Genomic DNA, 24289 nt, shown 5'->3' on the forward strand with positions numbered 1-24289 from the left:
CAAATGTGTTCCCGTAAGATGTTGTCGCTTTCGCCAATCGGTCAGTGTCGTCCGAGACAACCGCAAAGAGCCGCATTTCTGTGGAGCTAAAACGAGCCTAGCGCGCGCAGTACCAACAGCAGTACGCATCGGTACTTCTATGTTTATGTGTGCTTTCGTAACTTCCACTGTTTGTCCCACCATTCTTACTGATATAAAAAGAATGTGCCCTCAATTTAAGTTCAAATAGCTCGTTTGGCAAGCTTGTAAGGTCTGCCGAATTTGCATTTCATTTTGTCGGCCTCAGCCAATTGCAGGGCTGGCACGTGTGATATCATCGGTTCTGTTGCAGGAAATGTACTAGTGGGTCGCATGACCATTCTCTTTTCTCTTAATTACCGTATTTACTCGCATAATGATCGCACTCGCCTAATGATCGCACCCCTGAAGTTCGCCGGCAAAATGTGACTTTTCTTTTTTCCCGCGCAATGATCGCACCCTGAACTTGCCGCAGCCATATGTCGTATGTGTGCCAAGTCTAGACGACGATGGTCGTGCTTACGTCAGTTTCCTCCTCTTTCAAAGCGGACATGGCTGCGTTATTGTTGCGGACTTGGTGATATATTAGCGATATCGGCAAGCGTGAGTTCATTATTGGGCCGGAAGAAACTTTCACTAAATGCACATAATGTACTCACAAAACATATAAAAAAATGCTCGGCTTGCTGTGTCGGCAGCCGTGTCTTGATGTCCCACACTGTGACAGCAGCAGCCACTTATTGGTCGACCTGTTCTCACCTCACAGCAAACTCGTTCTGGCGTGTTCCGCAATGAAAACACTGCATTTTCATCACTCGGTGGTCAGTGGAGTTTGTATTGTGTTTTTATTTGTTATGTTTATGATGTTCATGAGACTTATCGTAAACATGCTGAGCTGCAACTTGCGTTTTCTGCGCTGAAACTTTTTCCCGAAAAATTTACCTCGCGTAATGATCGCACCCCTAACTTGGCATCATATTTTTAGAAAAAAAAAGTGTGACCATTACGTGAGTAAATACGGTATATAGCTTATTTGAATGAAGTTTACATTAAGTCAGTATGATTCTAATGAGGCAATCTTTCAAATGAACCGAACTTGTGTTTTTTCTGCGTGGCCCCCTTTAAACCCCTGGTGTCGATACCTTCCGCTGATCTGACAAATGCCATCCTTGCCTGATCTCCCACTGCCTTTCTTTTGCCTTTCCAATCGAGGATATACGAACTGTCCTAACAATGGTGTGGCTGTGCTTGTCTTTCACTATCGCTGATGGCAGGTTCTCCCAGACTTCGTGGTGAGAACTGTGGAACAGAAGGCGAAAGACTAAATGAAAAGAGGGGACACAGACACGGCGCTGTGCCGTTGTCACCGTGATTTGCCCGGTTTTCTGCTTGCATCAATGTTTACTCAAATTCGCTTGCCTCCGAGCCATTGCAACTACGTTAACTCGTGGCATTTTGCTTCCTGGCACCGTTTTATGATTTCCACTGACTTAACAGTCAGAAGTTGCAGTTTTGAAATGGCACCAATGTTATACCCGTGCCACACGTACACAAAAAGTGACATTAAGTGCTTAATGCCTTAAGTTTTAATGCCATTAATTTGCTGCTACAGACAAAAATCTAATGCTATTCGCCCTAATGTCATTTTTGGTTTAAGAAGTTTCGCACAACTCATTCGCCTTCAATCTGTCTACCCTCGAACGCCACCAAATGAAAGCAACGAAACTCTCAGCACCAACCAGAGTGTTGACGCGGAAACGTAGCTGAACTTTGAAATAAGACGATTTTTCGTTCACTCTTGGTGGCGAAGTTCTCAAGAAGATGAAGTTCACTAAAACAGCGACAAAAGGCAAAACATCGTGTTACTCATCGTTTTGAATTTTTCGGATTTGGCTCCCGCTGGCAGGCGGCTGCTGAAGCCAGTTTTAGAAACGGCTCACACCATTTGTTTAGAAAACACTATTTCTCTTAACGTTTTCTTTCACAAGAAATATTTTTAACCCTTGTAAGACATTTTTCTCAACGTTAAGCTTCTAAAATGTGAGTGCTATTCTTCTTTTGGTCATTATCGCCATCATGTTTAACACATTTAATGCCTTTGCGTTTTCGCGTGTAGCACGGCCCCGACCAAATAATGTCGTTCGGCATCTTAAGGCCTTAAACACTTCATGTCATTTTTCGTGGATGTGTGGCACGGGTATTAATTAAGTAGGCAGACAAAGAACATTCAGTGCTTTGGTAGTCCCAAAATCATACCTTTGTCTCTTTCCACGCTCACTTTCTAAGCATACTCAATTCACTGCTTGCTCTGTCTTTTACATTCTAGTTACGAATACAGAACACTAACTGCACAGCAGAAAGTTTGGAGCACGATCCACCAAGCCGCTGTAACGTCAAACAAGGTTCGAACCCGACAATATCGTAACTTTGTGAATGCTACATGTACTGTTCGCGTTCTTCCTTTACTAACAAACTGCAGTTCCTCCAACAGACATCAGCATCCTTCAACTACGAACTTTCACTTACGACAGCAGTGTGTGTCCTTAGGAGGCGTATATACATAGGTTTAGTATGTATGTACTCATCCTTTGTCTATCATCATACACCCCAAAACAAAACGCTCACATTCTACCTTAAATGTCTAAATGCTGTTTGGCCATGCAATTTGTCTAAATGAGAGTAAAGGCACCAGCACTACATGTTCTAACGCCTCCTGCCCACTAAATTAAATACATAGTTTCGACTCATTTGTCGCATCACCTTAATGATCTCTCCCTCCGCCTGTTCCAACAGAAATGCAGAACAGAAGGGTGCGGTTTTTTTATCCCGTTTCCTTCTGTTTACTTTGCTAACACACAACACCAACTTGGTCCTTTTTTAAAGCACCCAAGGTGTCTTTATTCGATGACTGACAAGCGGTGACAATGGTTAATGAGAACGAGGCGATTATTTTGTGCGGCCAATGCGAGGGGTAACCTTTACTCCAAGTCACTAACAGTCCGTGAAGGGGCCAGCTGCACTGTTTCATGTCACACTTTTTTGAGACAGACGACACACGGAACATTTAAAGAAAAGCTGGCGGATGAACACACAACTTCGAGATCGGCAATGATCCGTCGCCAATGAGGAAAAGAGAGAAACCGGACGCTGAAAGATGGAAGAAGATGATAAATATGAAGTCTCAGAACTGTTCGGCGAGTCTTTGCCGACTGTCCGGGCAGAGTTTTCACTAGATGGGCGCTCCGGCCTGGGCCGCCCTCACTGCCAGCAGCTTCCCGTAGCCACCCCGGCCGCTGTCGTAGTCCGTTCGGTATTCGTCTCTCACTTGACCGCCGCTTTTACCGCGACCGTATTGACGTCCCTCCACAAACCCGGCGTCCCAGTCCGTTCGAATGATGCGGTCGTCCAGTTTGGTGCCGTTTATGTAGCGCATTGCGTTCTCGGCGTCCGCACGCGTGTAGTACTCGACGAAGCAGAAGCCGCACGGGGTCTTGTTGAATCGGTCCAGGCCCATGATCACTTTCCGCACGTCGCCGCACTTGGAGAAGAGCTCGTAGATCTGTTCCTCCGTCGTGAAGAAGGACATGTTACCGATGTAGAGCGTGCAGCTTGTGCGTAGCAGCCGTTCTTGCTCCGCGCGGCTGCCCTTGAAGTGCTGGTCGCGGTAGGAACTGAGGTCGGTTGTCATCGTTGTGGCTTGCGTGCCAGGCGGCGGAGTTCCTTGACGCGCAGAACGCGGAAGGTAGTTGTCGGCTGCGAAAATGGAACGAGTTCGAGCACACGCGTGCCGCCTGCCTGGCTGCTCTCGTGCCCTAGCGGGAATTATGGCGACGGCGGGGAAGCTAACGAAAATGTAAAGCAAAAAAAGTAGCCACGTCGAGCCGCGCTTACGGCCGGTGCGCCGGCCGCACGAAGCCGATCCAATCCACGCGTCCGGCTGATTTTGCGAGTGACGCCGTTTGCAACGCGTGCCATGTGCTCCGTCGCCGCTGAGTTGCCTATTTTGACTTTTCGCGCCAATTAAGGCGTCGGAATCCTTTTTAAAATAGACTCGGACGATCTTCAAGATGCAGGTGTCGAACACGAACGACGTAAAGATCTACAATCTGAGCGCGGGCCGGTCGCTGCCGGAATGGCTGTCCGATCGGAAAAAGCGCATGCTGGCGAAGAAGCACTCGGAGATACGGCATCGCATCGAACTCATCCAGGACTTCGAGATGCCGACGGTGAGCACCAACGTCGCGATGTCGCGCGACGGGCAGTTCGTGATGGCCGTCGGCACTTACAAGCCGCGCGTCCGCTGCTTCGAAGTGTCCCAGCTGTCGATGAAGTTCGAGCGCTGCTTCGACTCCGACGTGGTCACCTTCGACATTCTCAGCGACGACTACACCAAGATGGTGTTCCTCCACTGCGACCGGTACGTCGAGTTCCACGCCTCCTACGGACGTTACCACAGAATCAGGATACCCAAATTCGGCCGCGACATGGCGTACGTGTCGGCCGCTTCCGAACTGTACTTCGGCTGCGACGGGCCCGAAGTCTTCCGGCTCAACTTGGACCAGGGTCGCTTTCTAAACCCGCTTACGACCGAAGCGTCGGCGATCAACGTCTGTCGAGTAAACAACCACCACAACCTCGTTTGTTTGGGCACCCAGGAGGGTCGAATCGAGGCGTTCGACCCCAGGTCGAGGTCGCGGGTTGGAGTCCTTGAGTGTGCGCTGAGCAGTGTCACTGAGGACACTGAAGTGCGTGGCATGCCGTCCGTCACGGCGCTGGCTTTCAGGGACGCCCTGACGATGGGTGTCGGAACAGCCACAGGCCAGATTTTGCTGTTTGACATCCGGTCCGACAAACCATTGCTTGTTAAGGATCATTTGTATGGACTGCCCATTAAGAAGCTTGCTTTCCACAACGAAGCTGACGTCGTGATGAGCATGGACGCAAAGGTGCTGAAGCTCTGGGACCGGATGACCGGAAGGGCGTTTACTTCGGTCATGCCAGGTGTAGATTTAAACGACCTGTGCCTTGTCGGGAACTCCGGGCTCTTCTTCTTGGCAAACGAGGAGAAGAAAGTCCTGTCATACTACATCCCGAGCCTGGGTCCGGCGCCCCGCTGGTGCTCTTTCCTGGACAACCTGACGGAAGAGCTGGAAGAGACCCACCAGGAGACGGTCTACGACGACTACAAGTTCGTCACGCAGAAGGAACTCGAAGACCTCGGCTTGGGTCACCTGGTTGGCACCAACCTCCTTCGGGCGTACATGCATGGCTACTTCCTCGACATCAGGCTCTACCACAAGGCTAAGGCGTTGGTACAGCCGTTTGCCTACGACGAGTACCGGAAGAAGAAAATCCGAGAGACCGTTGAGGCGGCGCGGAAAAACCGCGTCGAAAGCAAGCTCAAGTTGCCGGCCGTCAACCGGGAACTGGCCCAGAAGCTTCAAGAAGCGGCGGAAGTCGAAGCCACGCAGAAGACGAAGAAGGCCAAGAATGTTCCAAAGACGGCCCTCCTGGACGACTCGCGCTTCAAGGCCATCTTCGAGAACCCCGACTTCGAGGTCGATCCCGCGAGTGAGGAGTACCGGCTGCTGAATCCGCTTGTGAAGAGTATGGACAAGAGGCAGAAGAAGAAGAGAGAAGAAGCGGCTGAGAAGCAGGGAGACAATCTCATGGACTTGCTCAATCCGGTTGAGAACGGGAAGGGAAGCTCGAGCGAGGAGGAGAGTTCCGACGACGACCGGACGTGGTTGAAGGAGGTGAAGAAGCAGCATAAGATGTTGAAGCGGGAGGCTAAGTCGACGGGTGGTCCCAAGATGTACGAATTGAAGAGTGGCATTGAACTTCGCGACGGCGTTCTTGATGGGAAGAGGGAAGCGGTGGATGCGGTGAGGAAGCTGCAGAAGACGGCGCAGAAGTTGACGCTTGGGCAAAGACTGGAGAAGGAGAGGTCGGGTGCGGGCGCGGTTGTGGGGGCAAGCGGTAACAGGATGATGACTTTTGAATTGAAGAAGAGCAGAACGGAGCGGGATAGGGAAGTGAATGCCAAGGTTCATATGGCCGAGCGGAAAAAAGTGAGGCGGTCGACGAAGGGACTGAAAATGGGGAAGCCGGCGCCTTTTTAAGTTATCTCATGTTTCCACATTGTGTAAATAAACGGTGTTCCTCTTTTTCAGTAATGTCCCCTTTTTGCTCTCGCGGTTTGAGTTCACTCAGGTGTGCTGATATTGGAATCAAGTGTGAGCAGTACGGTTGCATATTGAAGAAAATAGATCATGATAGGCCCTGTTAACCAAACAGTTTGCAAACAGGACTGTTGTTTGCAGTCGCCCAGTGATGGTTTAACCACTACTAACTCGTCTTGTTTTCGTGTGAATAATACTGCGAATACCCGGTACGCTGCTTTGTCCTAGACGTTTTCCATAGTTGGAATTGCGCCCAACTCCACTAGCATGGGAAAATGTTAGTTGAAGTTCTGTGGAAATGACGATGCGAAACACGACGCTGCCACGCGCATTTGTAGGCTGCTGCGAGTGGTTTCCGGTACTAGTACACCAACTTCTGTTCTATCGCCTGCGTCATGTCCGGCTGCCGGTAATGGCTGCCCTTTTCTTTCTTTTTTTTGACTGCAAAGCTTAGCAAATAGTTGTTTTTCGTGTCCGCAGTTAAAAGTACCAAGAAATTGCCGAGCACGGGCATCGCGGTGGCCGCCCGGCAGTTAATAAAACCAAGAAAATGCCTAGCGCTCGTGTGTGTGTGTGCCTCGCGATGACTGCCCGGCATCCCCTGCACACATTTGTCAGGCCAAGCATCTCCATTTTGGGAAACTGGTCAAGATTGCGGCGACCGCCCGGCAGTTAAAAAACCCAAGAAAATGCCGAGCGGTCGTGGGTGCTTGCCTCGCGGTGACCTCGCAGCATCCGCGGCACACGATTGTCAAACCAAGCATACCTACTTTAAGTAGGTTGGCCAAAAAAACTCCAGCGTTCGCCGTAACTGTGGCAACAGTTGCTCGAAACCAAGAAAGACTCCAGTGTTCGCGTTAATCGGGGCAACACTTGCTTGGAACGAGAAAGACACGTCATTGTGTATGCATCTCCAAGGTAATGTCCAATGATTAACACCTCCAGAAAAATGAAAGAACCTCACACTCGCAGCAACAGTTACGGAGTAAAGGTCGTCGTGGCAGCAAAGAAGACTCAAATCGGCTGCAACCGTGGACTGAAGCCTTCGTGAAGGTCGTGTACAGCTTCGCTACCTTTAAGCCTTGGACGTTAGTGTGAGCTTCTTTCATTTTTTCATTTTCGTTTCCAGAAACGCCAATCTTCACAAGCCGTTTGTGTAACGTGCGTTCCTGTTTGAAACAGTGTTTTGCAGTTTGTACTCTTTGTACTCTTTTTCAATGTACTATTAGGTTACATTATTTTTACATCGCCAAAAATTTGACTGCAGTTGGCCTTCAGTGAATGTGGAAAACAAAACAAAACATGGCAATGCTAAGGAAGGCTTGAGGAAGTTTTTTGTCACCTGTTGTTGTTAGCTGGGGAAGAATAGAAACAGACGCATACATTCTCCAGATGCGAGCTGTAGTCGCAGCATCCAGACTATACATCCAATGCTCTACCATTCAGCTACTCAAGTGGCTGTCCTCCCATGCATTTCTAGGTGTATTTATGTGTATGTAAGGGCTTCACATGCTGAATGTAGTGTAGGTAGTGGTAGTGGAATGTCCGTAGTTCGAACATCCTTAATCAAGGCATTGTGCTGCTGAGCATGAGGACACGGGTTCGATTCCCGGCTGCGGCGGCCACTTTTCTGATGGAAACGAAAAGCAAAAATGCCTGTGTGTACGAGATTTCGGCGCGCTTTAAGAATTTCAAGGTGGTCAAAATTAATCCGGAGCCCTCCACTAGGGCGCATCTCATCGCCTGCGTTGCGTCGGCGCGTTGAACCCTACAATCAATCAATCATTCAGTTCGAACATCCTAGTAGTATTCATGGTTAATTCGCAGTTGTGTTCTGGTCTAATAAGAGCAGCTTGCTAAAGTTGGTAGCTTCCCCACAATGCTGTTTTCCCTGGGCTGATGCAGCGTGCTTGTCAGAGTAAAGACAACATTTGAGATTGACACTACATGAGAGGAAGGGGCACACCTTTGCTAATTTTGTTGTCATGCACTGCTCACACCCAGCTACTTGAATGCAGCCCAGTTAAAGTTGAAAAAGTGTGAAGAAATGTCAGCTTCACGGTTTTAGCAGCGTTGCGGTTGTAGCTGGCCGAAATGCGTGGCACGTAACGCGTTGAAAATACCACGAAAATGCCCAGCACTCATGAGCGCAGGCCTTGTGGCGACCGCCAAGCGCTCCTGGCTCGCGCGGTGGCTTAGCAAAAAGAACGACAAAAACTCCAAGGAGCGAAAAAATGTCGAGCGCTCGTGAGCGCGTGCCTTGCGGCAACCACAGAGTATCCCCGGCTCCTGCAGTGGCGTTAGCAAAAAAAAAAACTGCGAAAACCTTGAGGAGCGCCTCGCGTTGCCTAGCAACCAACAATGCCACAGCTAGTGCAACACCTGCTCCACAGAACCTCGACACAACTCCAGGAACGCTATGCATGAGTCGAGCACAAAAGCGCCGCCTCTGCGCCCCAGCTGTCATCAAGCGCTACCGTGCATGTAATGCTTGGCATGAGGAACATGACGGTATCGGTGCATATGACGACGACGACTACTACTACTAGCACAGTGCAAAGCGACGACGGAACATGTAAACAAACAATTTCAAACTTGTACACATGCGTGGTGATGTGTCCTTCACGGAGGAAGAAACCCTGCAGCTTCGCTACGGTTCAAGCCTTGCGCGACTTCGTGCAAGCTTCGCCAGTTTTTTATCGAAAAGCCTTTAGTTCGCGAACTTCTAAAGCAGATCCAAGCAGTCCGAGCTCATATATATTCTCATTTTGTCACTGTTTGGATTGATGGGACTTCGCAGGCACAAAAGGTAGAGCAGGGGAGGGGGGGGGGGGGGGGGGGGCACAATAAGAAAAGGGCATGCGCAACCAAGCTTTGCTTTTTCTACAGGTGAGTATTCACACACAAGGTGAAGATTTCAATTGTAATGGCCTTCAGTACTGACAAGTATGTGTCTGAGATCCAGGCAGCATTTCAAAAGACCCAGTAGAGATGCATGTGCTGCCAAATGACTGGTTGCCCATATCTAGAAATGTAAGATTTAGGGTACGACTACATGCGCAGGTTTCACATTTTGGCATTAGCTAGAGTTGGTGATGCAGATAATTGGTTGATGACAATCTCTCAATTGCTTTAAATGAATTTTTTGTAGCTAAAAGATTTGCGATTGTTTGGCTGTAATTGGCTGGTTGTTATTAAGTTCGTTCTGAAGTGTTTTCATCAAGCCTCGGCCAATCCCCTTTCGTGGGCATTTTCTGCTCTATATGTGCACGTTTATTCACTGGGGCATGCCCTAGTTTGTTGCACGCCAACTTCATGTAGTAGTAGTAAGAAACTGGTTCATTCAGGGGAGATGTTGTAAGCAATTAGGCCACTGTCTACTCTATTGAATTGAATGAAAGGTTGTAAATCTGCTTGAAAAGAAAAGGTCGCAACTTCACAATAGAAATGTTCGTGAGCTCAAGCTGGTGTTCATGAAGTCAGCTCATGAGTCCATGCTCACGGTTTCATGGCGAGAGTGAAATACACACTGTCAGTTAATATTTTGAGGCAATACCTGTTGTCTTAATGGGGACTCGCCACTACTTCGGGACCCACGGTCTTCAAAAGCATCGTGTACTGATGAAAAAAAGTTTTACAGACACATGAAAAAGGTTCCTAACAACTTAGTTTGCTTCTTTTAGAAATACTTTATCATTTCTTTACTGAAAAAAAAAAGTAAAGAAGAGGCATATTTTAGTTAATCTAGTTTTCACTAGATGGCACTAGTTGCTAGCAAGTGAGGTTTTTTTTATTACTATTATTTCAGCAACGAAGTGAGATATTTTTAAAATAAGCAAACTAGACCGCCGGAAACATCTTCGTGAATCTGCAATACTTTTCCTATTGGTGCACAATGGTTTTTTTAAGCCCGTGAGCCATGAAGTACTAGTAAGTCCCATAGCAATGTCAACAGGTGAGTCCCCCTTAAAGGACACGTTTAAGCACCGGCAATTATATTTTGAAGGGCAGTATCAGGCCGGGCCATGGTCCTAGTTCTGTTGCAAGGCATGCCTATCAATGGCAAGCTACGGGCAGTTTGTGTTGTCAAGTTCACGGCTTTGCCGACAGTACAATGCAGGGTGTAATTGCATGGGGGAAATATCTTCCTCAGGCTCTCGGCATGCCTGGTATGGCGAGCTCAAACTTGTACTCGACAGCTGATGCTGGAAAAGAAACTGTGTGCCTACGAAGAAACCCAAAGGTGGTGCCTGTCTCTGCTGGCAGTTTTTTATTAAGACGATAGTCTTTCTTGGGCTACTTAAACGCAGAAATTTGTCTGCCTGCCTGTATGTCTGTGACTCGATTCAGCTACCCAGCCAAAGTGAAACGGAAGCTGCGCAATAGTCTTATATACCCACAGCCAATTCTAAATGTCTAAGTCCGGTGGCAATGTTCATACTTGTCGACATTGTTGAACAAGAACAAGACATTACGCAAAAATGAGGCAGACAATCAATACACGAGTGATATTTGCAGTGTTCCTTTATTAAAAAATTCACAGATGCTTGGTTTTTGGGATAGCAAATGAAATACTACATCAACTGAGGGAAAACGTCGCCTGCTGTCGCGCGCCATTTAGCTCCTGACAGCATTTTAAGAAATCAAAAGGCAACGGTAACGAAAGCTTCCACTAGATAGGTTCTACGTTCCGCTTGGAACGCATGGGGAGTAGGGAATTGAGGTTCCATAAACGTTGTAGTAGGGGGCTTCAAGTCACGCGCGTCTCCGCCGTACAGCAGCGCTGGCATCGAGGCACCCAACTTGGAGCGGTGGAACACGGTAAATTTAAATTGACTTGAGCAATCCTCTGACATGTTTACCTTGGGTGGAGCAAGACGGGAGAGGAACAGCATGAGGGGTGAGCAGGAAGGAGAAGGGAGGCATTTATTTGGCAGGGGTGCCTGTCGACTATCGTCTTTTGTCAACATTTGCAACTAAAAGAGCAGATATGTGGTTATTTTCCCCCCCTATCGCCACTGTTTCTTTCATTGTGCCTTCGTGATCTTTCATGCACACACTAGCACAGAACCATCTCTCGAAGTGTTCCACGTCGGTTCCTCAATGCAGGCAGTGGCAGCGATGCTGCAGCCCTCGTCACAACCGCCAAGCGAGACGGGGACGACTACATTCTAAACGGCACCAAGGCGTTTGTGAGCGGTTCCGGTGAGAGTGACGTCTACGTGGTGATGTGTCGAACGGGCGGGCCGGGACCAAAAGGCATTTCCACGGTCGTCGTCGAGAAGGGAACGCCTGGCTTGAGCTTCGGCAAGAAAGAGAAGAAGGTGGGTGACTCTCGCACCAACATGGGGGTCTATAGGCGCAAACCACACCCTCTCTGCTTTGTTTACGTTTGTGTTTTATCACCAGCACCCGACTGCACGAAGCCGTCTTATCTGTTTTCGAAGCAAAGCCGCACTGGCTATCTCATTTTGATAGGGAGAATACTTCATCCTGTTGTCACTAGGCTAAAATAATTGTAAGTGTTCTCGAGCTAGTTCGACTGTTCCGGAAAGGATTTCTGGGAAAGATAAATGCTGGCTGGCCGAACACGGGCATATTCAATTTGCCAAAACTCGCCCGGGAGCGTCACGTTGTTGACCGCTTTGTTGCCACCTGTGTAATCTTTGAATTCTGAGTGGAGCATGGGTTCGCTCCAATAAGCGTTTTTTCCCTCAAGAAACCTGTGTCGTCTTTGGCTACGTGACGATATCAAGGTCCCGTATCAGGCCACTGGTTGGACTCCTTTGCAACGTGTTGTGTGGGTGTCTTGCAGAGAACGATGACGGGTTTGGCGTTTCAGGGAACCTAACAAAGGGAACAAAGACACCTAAGTACTCTTTATGACGGGGTGATTGCAAAAGTTTTGGTGTCAAATTGCCGAATGTGCCCTAGTCCCATCCAATTTCCGTCTCTTTCCTCTTCTCTCGCTTACTAAGACTCGAGACATACCCGTGTTCGCATCGCAAAGCAAGGAATAAATTAACAGAAATGTATCTTACTACTCACCTAGTCGCTACATCTACAATTACTGTGGGCAAATTACTCCTGTATGCCTCAGCATATGTCTGTAACACGTTTCTAAGTTGAAGGCCACAACGCATATTCAGTATGTCTCTTTTTGGTAAACTAGGTTTGTCGAGCTGTGGTGGTGTTAGGGAGCGTGTTAGTCTCGCGTTTCGAAAGCCACTGGTTCAAATTCCACCCTGGCTTCAGTTAGACTTTTTTTTTTCAACTCAGTTACTTTGTTTGTTTGGTTATTTTGTTCTTTGAGCTGTCAACTATTTTGGGTGCCATCCACGTTCCAGTGACGTCAGATTTTCGATGTCACTTTCACATTAGAACAAATATCATAGGGTAGGGAACGTACTTGGATAAAAGAGTCACCCTTGCTGAAATTAAGAGCACAAAAGTGGACTGTAAACGGGCGTGTATGACTGTAGAGGACTGACGGAATGGCTGTCGAGGGACGAAGTGAGAAGTTGGAAATGACAGAAAATTAGGTGGCCAGATGAGGAAAGCAACCAATTTAGACCGTAAACTTGCCTAGTGCGCAATGTTTAGTCTGGGCTTATACTTCTTTTTAGCGTGGAATCTTCACTTTGTGCTGTCGGAGCATATCCAAACCAACTTGTGTGGGGCAGTTTTGTTTCAATTTCAGACAGCTTGTTGCTTTAGGCAACTACTACTTCAAGTTAATTTCTTCTCAATTTAAGACACTCCAAAGAATTTATCTTTTCACCAGTGCTCAGAGCTCTAGTCGGAACAATTTGCGGTGAAAGTTTATTATTATTGAATGAGCAATAGACGGGGTATATCGGCAAAACTTTTCGCTGTCAATTCGTCAACAGAGCAAGCAGAGGATGCGAAAGTGCATGGCTGCATTGGTGCTGCTTTTGCCTCAAGTTCAAAGGGACTGTGACGAGATGCTTGCCGGTTCTTAAAGATGCACCAATGGATCTTTAAGAGGTGCAGTGTGCTGCGACTACAACGACTTCAGTAAAGGAAAAGAAGTGTACCGTATTTTCGCGTGTATAACCCGCACCTGCATATGACCCGCACCCCCACTTTCCGGCGACGAATAAAAAAAATATGTCCCTACATATTGCCGGCATATTTTATACATTAAAGGATGGACCAAAGCTCTACTCAAGCAACATTACACATTTGTTTATGCAGAAGAACTTACCTAGCTGGCTACGTTGCTAGTTGACTTGCCGCATACATTTTTTCAGCTTGGTATACTGTTGAGCTGTGTGTGCAAGATAAGCACCGTCAGGGGGATAACAGTGGCTTAGTCGCTATTACTGCTGTAGGGGCATCACGGCCCAGTGCACATTGCAGTGAAGCTGCACCAAAGGAAATACCTCTCATATCATCCGCACCTCTACTTCACCCCTGAAATTTTTGCATTTTGGGTGCGGGTTATACGCGAGAAAATGCGGTATTTACATCAGATTACATGCCACACCTTTCCACTGGTCACCATTGTTCCTCATCGTCAACTTCTACCCACATTTTCCACTCACTTCTTTTCCTTCAGGAAAAAAAAGATTCAACGCAGTGTAAGGTCCACTACGGGTGTGTGTGTGTGTGAAGCCTTAACCATTTTTTTTTTTTTCAGCATACAGGTGCCTGCCTTTTTTGTGCCATGGTGGGCATGTCTTTTTTCGAGGGAATAAGCTCCCTGCCTCCACGTTTCCCTTGCAGCTGGGGTGGAACTCGCAGCCGACGCGGGCGGTCATATTCGAAGACTGCAGAGTGCCCGTGTCCAACCGTCTCGGGGAAGAGGGCCAGGGCTTCTCCTTTGCCATGCTTGGGCTCAACGGGGGACGTGTCAACATCGGTGCGTAGCACGTTGGTGACCGGGATGAAGCTACCATCTTTATTCGAATATAAGGCGAGTTTTTTTTTTTTTTTTTTCCCGAAATCCGTAGTCTCAGTCATACCTCGCCTTATATTCGAAGCTAACAAATATACTTTTTAACCCGAAAGTGTTTTATTCCTGAATACACCAAGATTTCAATGACGTCATATCCGTCACGGAAATGGCGTCAGTACAACGAAGCAAGTAGCCTGTAAAGGGTGCACCCCTGTTCACAGGGTCTCCCTGCAGGGAAGCAACCTTTAGTGCTAAAGAGAACGCTATCCTTTGGGTGGTTTCTTTTCAGGTTTTATATTTTAACACAAAGTGTTTTATGCCAACCCCAAGATTTCACTGATGTCATATCCGTCACGATAATGACGCCAGTACACCTTTGCTAAAGCAGGCCGCTAGCAGGACGTCGCTTGCCAAGCACACCCACAAGATAGCCGCCGACCTGCAAATCATGTTTAGCTGCAGATTTCGCTGCGCATTTCACTTTCATGTTTTACCGATTCCTATGACATAAGAACCAACCAGTTTTTTTTCTGTTTTGACTCTCATAACTGCACTCTCGCCTTATAGTCATGGCTGCCTTATAATCGAATACCGTACTTACCCGATTCTAACGCGCACCTTTTTTCCGCAAAAATAGGCCGAAAAATCGCATGCGCGTTAGAATCGGATACGAAACAGATACTGCCAAAACAGCTGAAATTTCGTTCCACCCATCGCCATCTCCATCTCAAGATGGCGCCAAAGCTTTTAGCAAGAATTTTTCGGATCTAGGCGCCTAGGCTTTTCTTTCGGCGTTCACACAAATTGTCAAATTATTCCACTTGCGTGCTTGATAACAGCAATGGCAGCAGCGGCAACGAAGGTGCGCCGCTTCCGCGGCTTATGAGCGGCTCCCACACGTTCACAACGAGTGGTTGGCTGAAACGTATGCCTCTGGAGAAGCTCGCAGGATGGACATGCGAGGCGTGGGTCACGATCCCGTTGAACATGGTTGAACGTTCCTTCAGAAGTGTGGCATCGCGAACGCGCTTGACAGCACCAATGACGAGTTGTTGCGGTCAGCGGAAGGCGACAAGGAGCTCTCGGAGAGCGACGAGGAGTGAGATGAGTGAGATTACGTCGGGGAATCAATCGCCCGTTTCTCTCGCATTCGGTTTTCTTGCTCACAAAGTGCCTTGCGCGTTACAAACGGAGGTGCAAGTTTTTTCGTTTTTTTGCCTGCAAAATCGGGTGCGCATTAGAATGGGGGGCCTGTAGAATCGGGTAATTACGGTAAATACGGTATACAGTTGGAGTCCTGTCCGCCCTTAAAATGGGCTAACGCAATGGCAATAGTACCAATCTGTGTGTGTGTACTATGCCGCATGTGTCTTGCGGCGTGTCTTCTGCAGCAGGCAGTGCTCTGGGCGTTGTAATGTCACAGATACGATTTCCTGTCTGGCAGCAGCAGTTTCCCCAAGTAGTAATCGCCTTCTTTGAGATCTGTTTGTTGTACGACTTTCTGCCCATCAAACTGGCATTGGTTCCCGTATAAGGGTATATTACCCCTGTCACACGGCAAATCTAATGTCATTCAAAGTGAATGACATTAGCTTTAATGTCAATTCGGTCCGGCCGTGCGGGTCTACATGGCGAAACAAAAGTCATTTGGGGGTGACAGCGGTGGCGATTAATGAGCTTGCAAAACCGCAAAATTATGTTTCAAGCGCATCTAGAATGTTTTCACACACAAAAAAAAATTTTAAAGACATCACAAAGAAATATTTTTTCAAAAATAAAAATAAGAAAATCACGGGTTTATGGGACATCAGTAGACATCACAAGCCGAGACAAGTCCGCAAAAAAAATCCGTATTAGGGTAGCGTGCGCACTGGCGACACGATTTTCTTTTTTGTTAGTACTTGTTTGTCTTTCTTTATTTGAACAACAACATTAAGAGGAAAATATAAGTTTACTGACAGTTTTTAGAAACAGTATTCGTTAGTTTATTGCTGAACTTTCTTCACTAGTGATGCGCCACTGCTGTCGAGGCTACTCACTTGGCCGCTGAATGAGGTCCGGGAGCTTAGTTAGTCGCTAAATGTCATTCGCCTCAAATGTCATTCGGCATCGTCGTGTAGCGCCGAATTAATGACATTTATAACGAATGACATTTGCTCTAAATGTCATTAGATCTGCCATGTGACAGGGTTATTACAGTGCTGTTGAAACAAGGGAGAATAGTACTATAACAAGAGCACAATGTCTAGGAGCTGTGAATAATTTTATGAAAAGTATAGCTTCTTGAGATAGCACTCTGCTGATTAATTGTTGGACCACTCGTGTACGCTGACATTCGGTTGAGGAAATCTCGTGTTTTTGTGTTTAATAATAAAGTATGGCCTGTCTTGAGTTTGTAGCGTGCACCGTGTGCTCTGTAGCACCTCTTGATGCTTGAAACTCTACCCTTTCTTTCTTGAAACTTGCATGCCCTGGTGACGTGCAACTAAGGTGTGCTCCACACTTTCAAGCTCAGAGGACTCTGAAGTGTAGAAACAAGTTGGCTTCCTTAAATAGATTGCAATTCCAAGAATGGAAATACCATATTTTCATGCGTATAACCCACACAAAAAATGCAAAAATTTCAGTGGCAAAGCAGGGGTGCGGATAGTACGCAGGGTTTTTTTCCTTTAGTGCAGCTTCACGGCAATGCACGTTGTGCCGTGAAGCTCCTACACAGTGACAGCGACTAAGCCTTTCATGGCAGCGATTGTGCAAAACATACGAGGACAAGGAAGAAAGAACAAGGACGAGGGCACTCTTAACAACTGAATTTTATTTGTGAATTGTTACTTTTGCCTTGCAGTCAGTGTATCCTACTTGCTAAATATACGCCTTTTCTGTCTGCATAGTATGTGATGTGCTGCTTGAGCAGTAGCTTTGGTGCAGCCTTTCCTGTATCAAATGTGCGGGCAATACTGAAGGATTTTTTTCTCTGGCGGGCTGAAAGTGGAGGTGCGGATTATATGCAGGGGCGGGTTATACGTGCAAACATGCGGTATACTGCTTATGGCAACCGCAGTTTCTCATTAGCGCAGAAAATGCCAAATGTGTGAAAGCAGGTATTGCGCCTTCCACTGACTTTCTCACACTATGATTTGTGGCGTGACTTATCTAGAATGGTGAAACAGAAGATTGGTGGAGCGTGCCTAGGTGTTTTTATCAAACAAACACTGATGCAGGGGGAACATGTTAATGTCAAATAAATGTATCCAAAAACTCATACTGACAAAGCGTTCTCCGTAAATGTGCAGACTTTAGCCCTTAGATTTCATTTACGAGGTTTCTTTACTACAACTACTGTACTGGTAACATTTGTTTCAGTTTCAACTTTGGTCCAGTGTAAGTACCGTTAAAAGGCTTATGCGAGTGAGAATGAGAGGGGTCTCCACTTTTTGCTGTCTGTGTTTATTGTTTATTTATGCAGTATGAAAATCAGTAGAAGAACTTCAAGTATGAAAATCAGTGGAAGAACTTCAAGATTACAGGCTCAGTCTGCACAAGATGCCCAGCTGTCGGCCGCCAATCTGGGAAATCGTGCAAATAGTTTCTGCTGCTTCTCCTAGGTAGCAGCACCTTCCTTGTTGGAAACGCCTGAAACGACTTTGTGCGCGGTCCCTCTTCATGCTGTGTGGCGTGATCTTTTGCATCCCATAAACATGAAAAAAAAAAACAGCAGAGAAAAATGACAGCACTAATTATTTACTTCTAAACAAACTAAGTGTTGTTTGCCATCGAAAAAAAGCCAAAATAACTTTGGATGTGTGGCCTTTCAGTTGAAAAAAAAAGGTCGTTCTTACTTTAGTGTCCCTTTAACTGCTAGCTGCAATGTACAAGGGGAAAGCTGTTTTGTTGTAAGCTACGGGAACCTCAATTTAACCTTCAGAGCAACAGTACGTTTACTGTGGTAATACAGTAGACTCACGTTAAGACGAACTCGAAGGGACCGTAAAAATTTGTTCGTATTATCAGAAATTCATCTTAAGCGAAGGTATCTTTTTTTTTTTTTTTTTTTTTTTGCATTGTGGACGTTACAAGAGAGGAAAAATGTTGTTCGTCTTAACCATAGTGATCGTCTTAACCTAGTTCCTCTTAACAAGAGTCCACTGTAGTTCCTGCTGCACTGATGCAATGCAGGTGCAAACTAAATCACTGAACTATGGTTTCTAAAAAATACCTGTACTCTGCAGCACTTTCCAGTTCCTTTCTTTGCAATTTTTTGTGCAATCAGAGGCCAAAGGCAGGTTCGCTTTGAGTTAACAGTTCCCTGATACTGCAGTGGGAATTATGTAATGGTGGCGTCTAATTATGTGTTTGGATCCTGTGCCCTTTGTGTTCTCTTTGCTGAGGCTAGTACTTCCTTCGCTGTTGCTACTAGGCACTAGACAGGGTCAGGCTACCGTCTTGCATTTGTGGTTGAAACTGCGGCCTCTTGCAGCGTCCTGTTCCATGGGAGCTGCGGCTGCTAGCATCGACATCGTCATCGAACACCTGAAGGTCCGAAAGCAGTTTGGCAAGCCCCTCGCATCTTACCAGGTACTGATATCAGCCAATACCCGACCCATCTCTTAGCTGTCAATTGTTTGTCTTTGTAAGAACTTCGCTGACAAGTGCAGCAAACTTACAAAATGCCTGCTTTATGTAACCTGTAACCTAGATCGATTCCCGTGTCATTTAAAATAACGCAGTGTGTATGGTGGCATCCAACAGTGGGATCAGTGCAGAGCACTTTAGGGGCTCGCCTTGTCGTCGTGGCTCGCTCGCTGGACCCAAGTAGAGCCACACGGCGTTCCGTCATCGCTGCGTAACCCAGAGGCTTCGAAAGCGAAGCAGTTTATATAGTCATAAGCGTTCGAAACTCGTTACCCGCTGGTGCTTGACATACATCTCCCTGTTGTTTAGCACAAAGGCAAGATATATGTAATTAACCGGCAGCGCCCGCGTCCATTTAGTCAGGAGTGCTTTTTGGTTTTATTTTTACGATTACAGTAGAATCTCGTTACAATGAATTTCGCGGGACCGCGGGATTTAATTCGTTATTTTGAAATATTGCAGTACTGAAAAACCATTATTTCCATGTCGGTAATGTAACACAACAACAAAAATTACGTACCTTTGCTGGAGGTGCGAGTGTTGATACGCAAATAACAAGCAAAAACGCTGGGCACAGTCTGATTACAATTTATTGCTTAAAGAAATCTGTTATCTTCTTCTGGCGAGTAGACGACAGACGCTGAAGGACGAACGACTCCACATCCTCGACCTTCTTGTGAACGTCGTCGGGAACATCTTCGCAGCGCCCGAGGAATAAACGGATCTTCTCGATCGAAACAAGAGCATCAGAGCTAGAAACAGTCGCTTCCTCTTCGTGCGTTGATACGGTGTCGGCATCTTCCGCATCATCTTCATCATCGCACTGTTCTTGCCCACACACTTGGTTGACGATATCTTCGGTGGTGAGCTTCGCGGATGTAGCCGCCGCACTGTCGCAGTCAACGTAATCGTCGAAGGTCACCGCGGTGTCAAAGGGGAGCTTCTCCGTAAGCTCATCCCAAAGTTCTGGGTTGAGCTCCTCTCTGTCCTCGCTCTCTTGTGGCACAGGTGAAGTCTTGAAAAGGCCAGCCCTTCGCCAGCAGTTGCTGATGGTGCTTGCCTTCACGCTCCACCACCACCCCGTGAGCATTTCTGCCGCTTGACGAATGTTGACCTCTGTGGGCAGCTTGAGTCGGATGTTAATCGGGAGGCGCTGCACAAGACGCTTCCGAAATTCGGCTTTCACACATCTGATGATGCCCTGGTCCAAAGGTTGGAGCAAAGAAGTGCAATTGGGAGGCAGAAATTCAAGTTTCACATTGCTCAATCGCACGTTCACCACATGCGCCGAACAATTATCAACGATGAGAAGGATTTTTCTTCCTTTCTTCTTCATTGCGTCGTCGAGTTGCAGCAGCCACTGGGTGAACAATTCTCGCATCATCCACGTTTTCTTGTTGGCTCTGTAGTCGCAAGGCAACGAGACAACGTTTTTCAAGCAGCGTGGCTTAGCGGACTTGCCAATCACTAGTGGCTTGAGCTTTTCTGTGCCCGTGGAGTTGCAGCAGAACAGAACTGATACGCGGAGACGCAATTTTTTTCCGCCCTTGCACTTCTCCCCTTTAAAGTTCATAGTTTTATCAGGCAATAGCTGATAAAAGCACGCCGTTTCGTCGGCGTTAAAGACGTCGTCTGGAGAGAAAGCCTCGACGATTTCTTGGAAGTTGTCGTTCCGCCAGGTTACTGCACTCTCGGTGTCTGCTGCCGTCTCTTCGCCACAAGCAACTTGCCACGCAATGCCATTCCTCTGACGGAAGCGATAAAGCCATCCGGCACTTGCATCAAAGCCGGAGATGTCCAAGGCGAATGCAAACTGTCGGGCCTTCTCCTGAATTATAGGGCCTGACAAAGGCACATCGTGTTGCCTAGCGTCCTTAAACCACGTGAGGACGGCGTCGTCAACCTCCTGGAAGTCGCCCAGCCGCAGGCGTTTTCTTGAGGGTGCCAGCTGAGACTCTCGATGCAGCTTCATGATCTTGTCGCGATCTTTGAGTATTGTCGCGACTGTTGACGGCGCAATATCACGCTCCCTGCACAAGTCGACTTGCTTTTTTCCATTGCTCAGCTCCGTCAGAATGTCCACTTTTTCTTTGAGCGAAAACTGGCGCCGCCTCTGTTTAACACGGGGTCCAGAAAAACTCATTGTCGGCCAGCAGAATGCACAACACAATCATGGCGCAGATACTTTGCAGCTCCAGCTGACATCTACAAACGTGCTCACACTAGGCGTACGACGTAGTGTACGCACTCACCAGGCCGGTAGTGACGCCGCTCGCGATGATGCCGATGCTGCTTGGACTGTATCCGTTGAAACGGGTTTCCCCAGCTCTTACCTTCTGCTGCTGATGATGATGGTAGGTGAAAGCTTCAAAGATTTGACACCGAAAGTTCAGTGGAAGTTCGTAATAACAAAGCGTAATAACGATTGCGAGTAAAAATTACCTACGTTATTCTGAAATATTCGGTATTCTGAAATTCGTAGTACTGAAATTTTTTTACATATAGAGTATAGACGTTTTGGCGGAGATTTTCAAAAAATTCGTAAATCTGAAAAATTCGTTAATTTGATGTTCGTAGTAACGAGATTTTACTGTAAGTGAAAAAAGTGGCAGTGCAACGTCGGAACGTACAGGAGGAAAGGTAAGCACAAAAAGAACAGAACTCCCGCTGGCGCAGTTTCAGGAAGGGGGGTGCACAAGCACTCCGAAGGCGGGAAATTTGAATTGCATTGGGTGGTAGCAGTGAGCGGATGACGGCTCTACAGCCCATTATGGCGAATCACTGCTCTGCACTTCAGACAGCTCTCACATCGAGTGGAACGGCTTTAATTATTTGGTGTAAAGTTTCCGTTTTAGCTCTGTGTACTGAAAGGCCATGGTTCAAGCCTTGAGCTCGCCAGTTCTTTTTCCATATGCAGTTTTAGTTTCATTTGTAATTTTGAATGGCTTTGGTTAGTTTTCAGTGTTTTAAGTGATCGCTTTTTGTTCGTTATGTCAGGGAGAGCAAAGTAGTGCCATACATGGCAGTTTCTTGTGGGCGTCACTTTGCTTTAGTGGAGTGCTTGTACAGTCGAACCCCGCAATAACGAATCCGCCGAAGAAAGCTAAAAAATTCGCCTTTGCGGGAATTTCGTTGCCGCGAGAATGAAACATAAACGGCAGGAAAATCGCCCGCAAACTGAAAATTTATTTCCGAAAGTCGGTCATAACACCTTGCGAGCCTTACCTTGCAGTAACTTCACAGCTCAGCTCTCACACTACAAGAAGTGCTTCATTGCTAGTCGTGCGGGCGCCTAAGAACGACCGAATCCAAACGCAACCAAAACATCCTGCGGGTTCGCCTTCTCTGTGCGTTTTTCTCCCTAGTCCTTGGCACCGAGTATGTTTGAGCATGCAAGCGAAGTCCAGCTTCTTCTGTTGACGAACTTTGACAGACAGTGGCTCCTCGTCGTTCCACAAAACTAAGTGAGCACCTCTTTGTCGACACCCACAAAGACCACAGTCGTCGCTGCTTTGTTTTGCGCACGTGTGCCTATAAAGAGTGGCACCCTTGCTTTTCGAAATGGTAGACCGAGCTGCAGGCGGTTCCAAACTCGTCGGCGCTATCCTCCCTTCTTCAACTTGGCCTACTGACTTGGGCAATGGTGGCTGCCTTATCTTGTAGCGATAAAAACTTCTGCTTTTGATTGAGAGCAAATGGGCCACACAGCGAACGCACGCACGCTGTTCAGCGATAGCCAGCTAGCATAGCCCAAGCCAAAGACGTGCCTCGAGTCACCATGTGTCGCCCCCTGGTGGTGTCACTGCGAGGCTGTCTCCATGGGCGCCTGTTGCGCGGTCTTTTATGTGAACAAATATGGCGGCGGCCATGCAAGAACTCTGTGGCAGAAGTTTACGTACTCTAAAAAAAATGCATTTGAGCACTTTTCGGGCACTGTTAGCCTCAAATGGGTTGATAAAATGCTGACTGGGCTTGCGGTGAATTTCGTTAACACAGGATTTATTTCCAAAAACATTTCGTTGTTGCAAGATAGGAAATACATGGGCTTCTATAGACACTCGCTGGGGATCCAGAAACATTTTGTTGTTACGGGAATCTAATACTTGCAAGGTTGGTACTGTAGACAAGGGTGTTTCTAAAAAGGTGGAGATGAAATCTGTGTGCATGCACAACATCTATCCGTTGGTCAAAACTCGAACTTTGAAAGGCAGCTGCTGTAAATCTGTGCTCACTTGAATTTGAAACGCAGTAAACTGAAGTTGAACTGACTTCAATCATGGGAGCATTGCCAAAATTTTACCCTGGATGGACCGTTTGTGCATCGTAAGCTTGTCTGCGCTGTCACTGGGTTGTTCCAACAGAATGTTCTCCCTTGCTTTCCCGTGTTTACAGTCAGAGAGATTGCGGCAGCAAATTTTGCTGAGGAACTCGAATGCAGCTGTAAGGATGGCTCTTGTCTGAAACTCGTGATTTGAAGCTGTTTGGAGCGATGTAAAAACTAGTGGCATTTGAACTTCACGCATTGGCTCACTGCTAGCTTAAATGTACTGGTTCTGCGCGTTGAGGACTTGGTAACTTTCAGTTCTTCTCCGCCGTCAGGAACACGCAATTGTCAGCAGCTCCTTCGGGGGGTGAAAACTCTCAGCATTTGCATTGAGAGTGGGGCCACAAGTAGAACAACGACCTCCTCAGCCAAACCTTACACCTCCCACCCAAGATACGTGTAATCCCGATAGTTGAAATGGATTAAAACTAGAAAAATGTTTAAGCTGCGTGGCCAATAATTTGGGAATAGACAATAAACACATTATACAATGCAGTTCAAACTACGACACTCATCTGATGGCAAAAAAAAAAGCTAAGAAAATACCGGGACATTCACTAAAAGCAAGCCAAGGACACCACAAAAAATGATGAGCTCATGTCGTAGTACAGCATGAGCGGCCACACAAGAAATGTTTGGTTCAACTGCGTTCATCATGCACCGATATTCAAACACACGGAGAAAAAAGCAGTCCACCAGAGTCACGTCCATGAACATGCAATAATTCATCGTGCTGCGCTAAATTGGAGATTGGCGATATTCACTCCAATTGTTGTGCGGCCAAACGTACTTGCACAGCATGGTCTTCCCTCCCCTCGGTTCTTCTGCAAGCACTGCTGTCCGAATGGGTGTTATGCCTTGCAATTACAATGAACGTGTTCCGCTTCTCAGTGATGTAGGGAGAAGGTGAAAACGTAATCAGTCATGGTTTTCGGGGGCCTAGGTGCCAAAGAGCCAAAGCTCCAATTTGATCAAACAGCGAATTGCCTAAAAGGGCTCTCCCCCATTATTTGGGTATTGGGTTTGCATCTATGAGTATAAACACATTACGCGTAGCTAAAATTGCCGCTCGCTTTGTCGCGTGCGGATCTGTCGGGAGCGTGTTTACGCACGCCTCTACACGACGGTGCTGCGCTTACTGTGAAGCTAGACGCATTGCCCTGACTTACCTTGACTGACTGTGGCTTCTTGGATGGCAGCATTCTATACGCC

At 47.1% G+C, this 24289-nt stretch overlaps 3 protein-coding genes across 4 annotated transcripts in view; 2 read left to right on the top strand and 1 right to left on the bottom strand.

The window, feature by feature from the left end:
• The window catches only part of LOC144143513 (isobutyryl-CoA dehydrogenase, mitochondrial-like), a 53625-nt gene that overhangs the window by 12527 nt on the left and 16809 nt on the right, over positions 1–24289 (top strand). For both annotated transcript variants that reach the window (XM_077675292.1, XM_077675291.1), the window contains exons 5-7: positions 11310–11524; positions 13950–14085; positions 18599–18696. In XM_077675292.1, the coding sequence (XP_077531418.1) occupies positions 11310–11524; positions 13950–14085; positions 18599–18696 (449 nt within the window). The remainder of the gene's footprint in view (positions 1–11309; positions 11525–13949; positions 14086–18598; positions 18697–24289) is intronic.
• LOC144143514 (nuclear cap-binding protein subunit 2) lies at positions 2892–3847 on the bottom strand. Its single transcript, XM_077675293.1, has one exon. It carries the CDS (start codon positions 3704–3706, stop codon positions 3248–3250), a length of 459 nt encoding a protein of 152 aa, XP_077531419.1. The 5' UTR covers positions 3707–3847; the 3' UTR covers positions 2892–3247.
• Positions 3877–6190, top strand: L(2)34fd (nucleolar protein 10 lethal (2) 34Fd). Its single transcript, XM_077675290.1, has one exon. The coding sequence runs from the start codon at positions 4086–4088 to the stop codon at positions 6138–6140; it is 2055 nt and encodes a 684-aa protein (XP_077531416.1). The 5' UTR covers positions 3877–4085; the 3' UTR covers positions 6141–6190.

Source organism: Haemaphysalis longicornis, unplaced genomic scaffold, assembly GCF_048455015.1.
Source record: "Haemaphysalis longicornis isolate Haplotype H1 unplaced genomic scaffold, Haemaphysalis longicornis Haplotype H1 scaffold_6, whole genome shotgun sequence".
Classification (NCBI taxonomy): domain Eukaryota; kingdom Metazoa; phylum Arthropoda; class Arachnida; order Ixodida; family Ixodidae; genus Haemaphysalis; species Haemaphysalis longicornis.

Bases quoted from the DNA above. Each gene is read 5' to 3' on its own strand.
- LOC144143514 (XM_077675293.1), bottom strand. From the start codon at position 3,706: ATGACAACCGACCTCAGTTCCTACCGCGACCAGCACTTCAAGGGCAGC.